Below are 10,685 nucleotides of genomic sequence, written 5' to 3' on the forward strand. Positions count from 1 at the left end.
TACTACTAAAGTGAACTTTTAATGAACCTGGAACACCTATTCATATACAAGAAGTATCAGCCTAAATAACCAGGGTTGCGCAAGCAACTACTGTTTATGGCATGATGTCAGACTTGTTACCCATATTTACATTGTGCCATCAGGGCCATTTCCCTTTAGTTTGACTGATTGTGTGCCAAACAAATGTTTGAAGAAATCTTTCTTTCTTCCTTCCTCTCCTGACTACAGCCACACTCTTATCAGACAGTTGGCCTAACACCTGTTTACTCTTTAGGTCAGTTCTTAAATAGATACCTTGGTATAATGAGGGTAAAGACTGATTATCTTAAATACCTAATGGCCATTGTCTCACACATGCACACAATGACACAGCGTATCATAGTTTCAGGAGATGTGATTTTTTTAAGGTAATGTTATATCCTTTTTTAAGAACTGAAATAACTTGTTGTTGTAATAGAATTTGAACATTTTATCAATTAAGCCTATGCATTTCTGCATCCGTACAACATCAGTGCAGCTAAGTTAAAAGCACAAATGTAGCATTAAGCATATATATGGATTCTTTCTTTTTTCTTTTTTATTACAATGTGACTCTTTACAGGATATGTCAACCAGATGCTTCCTCCAAAGCATGAATGCAGAGTAACAGACACTGACTTATGCAATCACACAAACACAAAGGCAGACGCATAGACATGAGCAGAGCCATTTTTCTTCTTGCTTCTCAGCAGCAGTGCAGTCAGCTGCAGGTCACATGACTGGCTTGCCTGGTCTCAGTGAGCATGCTCAGACCCCTCAGTGTTGTCAGGCAAAATATAAGACAGCAGTAGCAGCAGAGATCTGCAATAGATAAACACAGTCTCACACACACACCAGCTGGATTGCTCGCAGACACACACCACAACTACAGAGAGACAGACGCTGTAGAATTAGAGAACGGTGGCTCCAGCTTCTCTAATCTTCTATTTTAATGGGCTTATTGTCATCTATCATTTCAGTGGAAAACAGCCACAGAGAAAGAAAGCGGCAGGTGTGCCCTTTAAGAGGGGGAGCAGCTGAGGCAAGGACGGCATCAGAGTCTCCATCCTCTGTGGAGGTAAGTGTGGATGGATGCGGTGGGGGTGCAGAGCGTGGGGGGAGGGGGAAATCCGCCTGATTGCATCTGTGTTCGTGTTAAATATGATCAGAAAGCGGAATGGGGACGATGGTGGTGTTGGCGTGTGTGGGGGGAGGCAGTTTGTCGCGACTCTATTGGTATGTGATACAACAGGATATGGGAATGGTGGGGAGTGGGGACGGTGGAGGGGTGTAGATGCTAGCAGGGTTGAGGACATGGCAGGGCAGCAGACATATAGAGACAAGGAGAGGAGCTGAAGTGGAAGATGATAATGATGGAAGAGCCTTGTTTAATAGGATGCAGTTGATGTCTGGAAGGGTGTTTTTGACAAGAAAGGGGCCAAACCGTAACACGGAAAAAGGACAGATGTCCACCACCAGGAAGAGAAAACCCACAGTATTATGATAATTTTGTGTAGACTGCATGTAGATAATGGCCCATTTAAGAGTAAGGATGAATAAAGCTACATTGCCGTTCAGTCTTTGTTTGCACGTCTAAAGATGCTGATAAATGGGAAAAAAAACTTTATTATTTTGGTTTGACATGCACTAGATTATGTAAATTGTAATTAGTATTCTGATGCTGCAGTGTGAAATATGCAACTCTGCATCCACATCTTTAAGTCTTGTTGAAAGGGACACCATTCTCATTGTTTACATGTCTGACACAAAATGTGATGGTCCGCCATTAAATGCAGTGTAGCTGCCTCTGTTATATCAGCAATGTTGTTTACCCTTGCAGTTTTTCTTCTGATTTTGTCACATTTTTTCTCCAAATTTTGACCATATCAAATTCAAGATCCTTATTCCCTAACCATGACAACTGTAATTATTAATTTACAGGCAAACCATTATTTTATTATGTAAAATTCTTGAAAAATGAAAAATATAATAATCATTTTACTCAACACTGTGCGCCTACAATGTATTTGATTTATGCAAATGCAGGAAATGAAATGGTGTTTCAAAGATTTCTTCCATTTTTTTGCCAGGTAAAATCAAATACGTCAGTCTTACCATGTACTGACATCATTCGCTGTGCATGTATAAAGGTGTGCCAACATTTGGTGCTTCGGTACTGATATATTACGTTCCTGGAAAAGCAAAACAAAGAAAGAAATGGAGACAGCCTGTGTACTGAACGTACAGCAAACATCTCCCACACATTCTCTCCACAGTGATTAATGTTACTCTGAAAGGAGGCAGAGATGGCTGTTGCTAGGATACATGGCAAGGTGAAGTGCAGACCATTTAAAGAAAAGAATAGGAGGGCACCATTTACAAAGCATGGCATCAGTGGAGATGGCCTGTTTGTTTCCTGCTATTGTCCTTAGCTTAATTTTAATTTTAATTTCTCCCAGGATTTGCGGTTCTGAGGAGTGCAAGAAAGAGCGGTGGTCAGCCAAAGCTCTCCGGTTTTCTGTTCTCGTTCCTTCCATCTGGACATAGGCTGCAATGGTTGGCAGTATTCAAAGGCCCACACCTGTCTGAGTGAGCCCTATGAACAGCAGACCCGATGGTAAGACAGCTAGGATTATATTGGTGTAATCACTACATTCGATTAAGCTGTGTCATCCATTAATTTTTTTTATTTTAGAAAGTGTTACATTCAGTAAAATGGCATTGCTATGGCTATCTATTTTTCCATATACGTTTGAATATTGTATTAGCTTAATCTAAGGATATGACATAAGTGAAATACTGTAGGTTTGTGCAACAGGACCTGGGGGGGTTAGGTTTTTGCTGGAAACGACAAGAGAAGTGGTTATTTTTCAACACTATTTGATTAACTCCTCCCTTTTGATTGTAAGGGGAGTATTCTTTTGAAGGTTGGATTTCAAGAATATCCTGTCTTTTAGAAATGAATAACGCCTCTTTGTCTCTCTCTTTGAGATGCCAAATAAAGCAGTGTTTTGAAGCCCGGTGTTCTGAACGGGAGGCTAAATAGGGAGATGTGAGAAAGGATGTGAGATGAAAGGATGATAGAAAGAGGTTGCATTTTCTTTTCGCTTCACTATAATGGCCTTTTCACAATGTGTGGTCCCACAGGACATCAAAGGCCAGTGTTGGACAGACGAGGAGTCGGACGGGGAGAACGAGTCCGAACAGTTCCTGTATGGCATTCAGGTACAGCAGAGGCTCCTGTATTGCCCTTCCTACTTCAAATCTGTGTTTAATCTGGTGTTTGTCAGGATTTTGACATTTTGTTTTCAATTATGCTTCTCAACAGCACCGTTTCATCTTTTTAATTTAACAATACAGTAATATCCAACTTTGATGGGTGTGTTTTGCTGACTTACAAGTTCTACCTCTGTAACTTGTTGGCAGCAAATAAAGCACATCATAATTGGACCATTTAACCATGAATAACAACTACACAGAAAACCAGCCACTGAAAACCAGTTTTTAACATTTTCAAGATATTGTTATAGACCTAGGTGTTGGTCAAGAGGAATTTTTGACCTGATGTTGGGGCCAGACTTTAAGTCACCAAAATTATTTGGAATGATTATTTTGGGGAATAGTTGTTTTATAGATATTTTGCTCTGGTAGTACACACCAGATGGATTTCCATCTTAATGCATCCCTGCTGCATTTTAATTCATCTGAAGCAGTATATTCATTTACAATGTAAAGCATTTGTCTTTTAGTTTTGTAAGGTCTCAAATACGAATTTATGTAAACTGACAAGATCAAATATGACAAATTACCTCTAAAGTACAACACAGGTTTAGTACCATCACCCTATGCAACCTTAAGTATCAGTCCCAAGCAACACTGTCAAATTAATTTCCGTGGCTGCCATTTTATGTATCGTCTCATCTCATAAAGTTCAATGCTTCACTTCCATATAAAATCTTAATCTGTTTTTTTACTGTTATCTTCAAAGTCCTGTGATTGAAATGTAAATCCAGTCTGGGACTTAAAGCTCATTGCTATGCAGTCAGAGAACATGAAAGCAGCGTGGTAAAGATAAGGATGAAAGTGTAGGATCTGTCCTACACACTCAGCTGAGGAGATGAGAGTCTGACTTCAAGTCTAGACACCGGGATTGTGCATGAAAAACTTAGGTCAGCTATTATTATTAATACTTGCTATTTATGGAGGATAACCAAATGCGCTAAGGTAACTACAGAACGTATTAAATGACAGGATGTAAAACCAACACAGAAAAATGCCCCAAAACATACAGTAGGCCTACAGTTTTAGAAATGTACAAAAATCATCCTCTTTATTAAACGTCACGTAATGTAACTCTGATTTTCTTGCAAATAGAATTTTTGCTTGATGTTGGATCAGATCTAAGGAAGGGATGTCATTTAATAATAATTTCATGATGTTCCACGAGAATGTGGTGGAAGAGGCGAGAGATTGAGTAGCACAGCTGATTTGAAAATAAAAGAAAGAAATTGATTTGATTAAAATAACGTGTACATATTGAGTCAGCTGTAACACCTGAACACGACAGTATGTGTTGCGATTGAGAGTGGGTTAAAAAAACTAGTTAGCAAGTGAGCAGAGAGGTCTGAATAGCTAAAAGCAATGGATGAATAAATTGTTAGCTAAAAGCAATGGATGAGTGATTGAATTAGAATGCTTAAAATAATTAAAAAAAATTTTAAATAGTTAAATTGGTAACTATAATGGATACATTTATATCACTCAAAGCAATGAATGAGTGAATCGTTGTTATACAAACATTCAATAAACATTGTTGTAACAAAATCCACACATCCAGTTTGAAATCATCTTTAAATTTAAATGTTGAAGATGCTAAGATTTATTTCCATGCTATGATTTTCACTCATGTAACACATACTGTATAACGCCTTGGTCTCTTACCACTGATACAATATTAAAGCCTGCACAATCTGTATATGAACAAGCTCTCGAATCTCCAGGACAATAAGCCTAAAAGTTACCATCACTGTAATATACTGTACTGCCTGGATATGGTCTCCTCTCCTACTGGGAAAATCTTAGTACATTTCACAATGCTCGTTTATTTTCCCAATTCTCAATGGATTTATTATTAGCACCTCCCCCACTTTACCACGTTCCTCACTTAGAAACTTGTTCAGGATAGATTAGTTGTCCAAAGTAGGAAAATATTTTTTGGCCAGACCGCTTTTACAGTTTTGGAACATCCTTTTATAAAATATACAACATAGCAACTCTTACTGATCCTTTGCATATATTGCTTTGCTTAAAACTTGGCTAAAAAGGCAACCAGACCTGCAGATATACCCAGTCACCGCATGCTTGACTTGCTTGGCCTTTTGTTTGTGTTTGTCAGATTGCTTCCCTTCTTGTTTTACCTATGTCTTTTTTAATGTGATTTATGTTGTCATGTTATGTTTTAACTGTTTGTGCTAATTGTCTGCTAAACGTTTGCTGTTTATCAATTAGCTACATTTTCCATGTCCTTCTTTGCATGATGCTTGACCTAATCATCCGAGCATTTTTTTTAAAAATCCAGCTGTAAAGGTTGTCTTTCTTTGGTTTTATTTTGCTTTGCTTTGCTTTTACTTTGTGTGTTGTTTTGTTGTTTTAATAGCTAATTTTACATCTGGCCAAGGGGCAACAATTAGAAAATATGCCTTTTGGCACATTTACAGTGATGTTGATGATTGTGTATTGTCCCTAAAAAATTAAAATAAATCAGTCAATAAATGAACACATTTGGAACATGACGGGCGGTTTCACTGAAGGGTACTTAAATACATCTGAGAGGCCTGTGGGGGTATTTCAGAAAAAAGGTTAGAAGCCACTGTAGCATGTCCTGTGCTGTGATTGTGACCAGTGTTAATATACTGCTTGTTACAGGGGAGCTGCGCTGCTGACCTGTACCGCCACCCTCAACTAGATGCAGATATTGAGGCAGTAAAAGACATCTACACTGACAGTGCTGTCTCTGTTAGGTACAGCACAGATACACAGAAACACCCCCCTCTACACACACACACACTCACACACACACACACACACACACACACACACACAATTCAAAGATATTTTGTATTAATTTTAAACTCTGCACTGTGTGGCAAAATAGGAAAAAAACAACCCATATTTTTCCCTCAAGTGATAATCACTTAAAAGGGTTGGATTGTAATGAATCCCATTATTTATGATAAATGAACTGTATCTGTTGTTTTGTCTCTGAACAGGGAGTATGGAACCATCGATGACGTGGACATCGATCTTCATATTAACATCGGTTTTTTAGATGTGAGTCAGCATTCCTCTTTGTCTGCACACACCTCCTCCTTCTTTCCCCATTACTATTCCAACGTTGACATTTTGCAAAGTAACACATCATTTATAATGCATTGTTTGCTCATTATTTATTCATGCACTGAGAAATGGCCCTAATTAGGATGCTAACTCTGTATATTTGTGTGTATGTGTATATGTGTGTGTGTCTGAATCAGGAGGAGGTTGCGACAGCTTGGAAAGTTATCAGAACAGAGCCCATTATTCTGAGACTGCGCTTTTCTCTTTCTCAGTACCTCGATGGACCTGGTGAGTAAAGATGTCAGTGTGGATGTTGGTTTTCTGGGAGGGACTTTAGGTATTTGTGCCACTCACTGAGCGTAGGAGGTGAGTACCATATGTGCTATACAAGAGGGAGAGTGAAAGAACGAGTCTGTGTTTGTCTGTGCCCTGTGTGATAATGTTAGTCATCTTTACTCAGAACCGTCAGTAGAAGTGTTCCAGCCCTCCAATAAAGAAGGCTTTAGCCTGGGCCTGCAGCTCAAAAAGTAAGTCAGCAGCTATAATGTTTTATTTTTAAATCATGCATAGTATATTTCATACAGTATTCTAACTTCAGATTGTGCACAACCAAATATGCTGCATCAGAAATAAGAATCACTCATTCAAATTTTTGGTTTGACTAATCCACTAAATAAAAATGCACACCAACATCAAAATAGCGCAATTCACCGCCTGACAGATTCACTCACACATCTTCCTGCTCAACTGTCCTTATCTGTAACATGGCAGGATCCTGAGCACGTTCACCTCACAGCAGTGGAAGCACCTCAGTAATGAGTTCCTCAAGGCCCAGCAGGAGAAGAGGCACAGCTGGTTCAAAGCCGGAGGAACCATCAAGAAGTTCCGAGCCGGACTCAGCATCTTCTCCCCCATACCCAAGTAGGTCTCTCTTACACTGTGCATCTCTTTCAAGGCATCTACACAACCTTGCCTATGTTTAAATTACAGTTTGCTGCATACAGCTTAGGCTTGCAATTGACATCCCAATCCAGGGTAGGATGTAAGATGTAAGTCATGATTTGAAACAAACAAAAATGTTGGCCATTGATAATAGCCTACAGATACTGTTTTCATTGCATTGCAAAATCAACATGTCTGTTGTCCTTAATTTCTCTTTCAATGTTTCCAAACGTTTGCAATCACTCAAGGAGAAGATTAATTAACCTCGAGTACAGAAAACGATTAGTGTTATTTGTGGTGTTATTTTGGCATTTGCAGTATGTTTTTGCAGTTCTTCTTGTGTCTGTAACACAAGTGAAAGGATTTTTTATAAGAAAAGTATGCTTTCTTATGTTGTCACAAAGGTTTTCAGGAAGGAATGCCGTAGATAAAGTTTATTCATAACAGATAGGTGGTATTTATCATTTATAAAAAGCTTATTATTGCTATATTATAGGAGTTATTGTTTAAAGAATTAGAGTATATTGTGCCCTCCTAGTTCAGTTCATTGTGTTCTTAACTCCTCATTCTGGAGACGCCTTTACCCGTAAATATATCAAGGAATGATGTATAGAGTGTGTGTTTCCTTTGTATTTTCTATTTTATTTATTGCTTGCATATTGTGTTTCTATTTAATGTCTTTCTTTTTCACTCTTTTGTGAATCACTTTGTGATGTCTAATCTAGTGAGGTGCTATATGAATAGATTTACGTAATTACATAGAAGCAAGATATTTTCCCAAGATTTCTGTTGGAAGATATTTATGGAAATACTTTGAGAAGGTTTGTCTGTGAAAGATAAACTGTAGCAAAGAAGACAAGCAGGGAAAAAGAATCTCTGACACTGCATGTTGCAGATTGACTTAAATTCAATATTTGACACAGTCAACCAATTCCCCAAGGAAGAAAGTACTCTTCTCGGCCTCTGTCTTACTTTGGGATGCTTTGACAGTTATGGGTGCACAGGGATTATATCTCGGCCCACTCGATGGAGGTCATCCTCACTAACTACTAGGCTGTCTCGACATCCTCACAATTTGACAGGAGTCTCATGTCAAGACTGTACATGGATGTTGTACTAAGAGTGATAGTGGAAGTGAACACTTTTTGTATATTAACAGTTAGTGACTTGAGGTACTGCCCAAACAGATTTCAGTTGTCAGAGATAGTATAATACTTCTTCCAAAAGGCCCAGTCTGCTGTGATTGGCTTGAGAGAAAAAAATGGCCCACCTTTGCAAAGGTAGTTCTCAAGCTGTGGGTGGACATACTCAGATGGGGGGCGGTGTATTCTAATAATAATGATTTATACTTGTGTTAATTCCGCAGGGGAAGTTACAACGTTTTCACATGTTGTTAGAATACACATTACAAACAGGCCTGAAATACATACACATGCACAGTACCTATACATGCATTAATGGAGAGATGTCAGAGTGCAAGGGCTGCACCTGTTGATGGAAAGGCGCCCCTAGTAGTTGGGGGGTTCGGTGCCTTGCTCAAGGGCACCTTGGCAGTTCCCTGGAGGTGAACTGCCACCTCTCCAGCTACCAGTCCACCACCATACTTGGGTTCGTATTGGTACTTGAACCTGCATGTGACATAGGGAAGACAAATCTGAATGGCTTGTTGACTTCCATGTTTTCTTATCTAGACAGCTAACAAAAAACTGACTGGGTCATCGTATTTCTTGGTTTGTGGGTTGGTAGGCACTCCACATACCCAAAATGTGAGTTTTTTGTGATGTGTCCACTTTAACACATTACAGAGTCTTGCCATGCGTGATTACAGCCGAGGAGGTGTTAAGATTAAGATTGTATTCAAAGCTACATTATAATTATACATTCTAAAATTTCTGATGTGGCCTTTTAAAGCCAAACCCTCCACTATGTCCTCTCTACAAAGGCATGGACAGCATCAACATTTTCTCAGCATAGAAAAATGGTTGATGAAGTGATGTGCATGAATTGTGTTTTGCTTTTTTCTAGGTCTCCGAGTTTTCCTTTGATCCAAGACACAGTTTTAAAAGGGAAGCTGAGTGTCCCTGAGCTGAGAGTGACCCGCCTGATGAACCGCTCTATCTCATGTACCATGAAGAACCCCAAAGGGGAGCTCTTCAACTATCCACCAAACAGCCAGGTCAGTGCCAGTCTGGACAAATCAGCACACCTGCATCTCTCAGATTTGGAGTCAGATACCTCTCAGTTTAAATTTGAATTTGCTCCATTAACAATGTTCCACTGTCCTCCCACCTATTTGTCTTTAACATGTCTCACTTACACATGTCAAGTTGTGGTCATAGTGTTTTTGTCACAACTCTGAGGCTTCAAACTTTGCACTCCCTACATTCGTTACACTGCTGATGTAGAAACTCATGACACTATGATAAGGAGTTCAAAATAATCCACACTTCTACAAAATGTTGATGACGAATGCGGTTTTAAGGCACTGTATGTTGTTCTTTTCTGCTCTGTGATCCACTCTGACCCTTTTCTCAGTCACCCGCCACCTGCACTGTTCCCACCTGAGTCTTTCCTTACCCCTACCATAACATGGCTTGTGCTCCGTTTCCCATAATGCTTTGTCTTCACTTGACTCATCAGACTGTGGCTGTCCCGGCGGCCAGGGCCCCTGCGCAGATTACCACGAGGCAGCTGATTGAATTGTTTTTCTCATCCCAGGCGGGCGGCCACTGCAAGAACATCCCTACCTTGGAGTATGGCTTCTTAGTGCAGGTTAGACCTCAAGGAGATATGAGTATCTGCTGGTAGCTGGCAGTGACAAGGGGTGGGGCCCACAGTGCATTGTTGTGCTAGGACAGGATTAGCCAATCGTAACTGCTGTACAAAATTGTACTTTTTTGACAATTCTGCTGCCAAACTAGTCTTCATTCCTTAATAAGGCAGTTCTTCAGGTGGGAGTGATAACTGGGAACACCGCTTTTCTCCAAACAGATTATGAAGTACTCGGAGCAGAGGATCCCCACACTCAACGAGTACTGTGTGGTGTGTGACGAACAGCATGTCTTTCAGAACGGATCCATGCTGAAGGTATCAGAGATGAGAAAGAGAAACATTCTGTATAGATTGAGAAACCATTTCATATTGGTTTAAAAATCTAATTGTGAAAAGCATGTTTGTGTTGTTTTATCTCTCTATTAACCCTGTTAGTGGAAAATCCACTGATCATAGTGCATTTTCTGCAATCTTAGTTTTGAGGGAGCGAGATAAAGAGTGAGAAAGAGAGTCAGTAAGTGTGTGCATGAATGTTTTTGTGTAGATATGTAGTACATGTTGAAATGACTTTATTTGTATACCTCTTTTGTCTGTGTGTGTGTGTGTGTGTGTGTGTG

The 10,685-nt window shown here is 39.6% G+C and overlaps 1 protein-coding gene across 7 annotated transcripts in view; it reads left to right on the top strand.

Annotated features, from left to right (window-relative positions):
* Window positions 1-808: 808 nt before the first annotated feature.
* The window catches only part of LOC116674202 (protein mono-ADP-ribosyltransferase PARP6), a 21,110-nt gene continuing 11,233 nt past the window's right edge, over window positions 809-10,685 (top strand). The window contains exons 1-11 of one of the 7 annotated variants that reach the window (XM_032515802.1): window positions 809-1,096; window positions 2,478-2,635; window positions 3,166-3,243; window positions 5,944-6,038; window positions 6,288-6,348; window positions 6,552-6,642; window positions 6,815-6,881; window positions 7,126-7,275; window positions 9,322-9,472; window positions 9,937-10,068; window positions 10,288-10,383. In XM_032515802.1, coding sequence (XP_032371693.1) covers window positions 2,633-2,635; window positions 3,166-3,243; window positions 5,944-6,038; window positions 6,288-6,348; window positions 6,552-6,642; window positions 6,815-6,881; window positions 7,126-7,275; window positions 9,322-9,472; window positions 9,937-10,068; window positions 10,288-10,383 — 924 coding nt within the window. In that variant the 5' untranslated portion in view covers window positions 809-1,096; window positions 2,478-2,632. Of the gene's footprint in view, window positions 1,097-2,092; window positions 2,352-2,477; window positions 2,636-3,135; window positions 3,244-5,943; window positions 6,039-6,287; window positions 6,349-6,551; window positions 6,643-6,814; window positions 6,882-7,125; window positions 7,276-9,321; window positions 9,473-9,936; window positions 10,069-10,287; window positions 10,384-10,685 lie in introns of those variants that run through there. The other 6 variants (XM_032514986.1, XM_032513497.1, XM_032514277.1 and 3 more) reach the window with 6 other exon arrangements.

Source organism: Etheostoma spectabile, chromosome 1 (genome assembly GCF_008692095.1).
Source record: "Etheostoma spectabile isolate EspeVRDwgs_2016 chromosome 1, UIUC_Espe_1.0, whole genome shotgun sequence".
NCBI classification, from domain to species: Eukaryota; Metazoa; Chordata; class Actinopteri; order Perciformes; family Percidae; genus Etheostoma; species Etheostoma spectabile.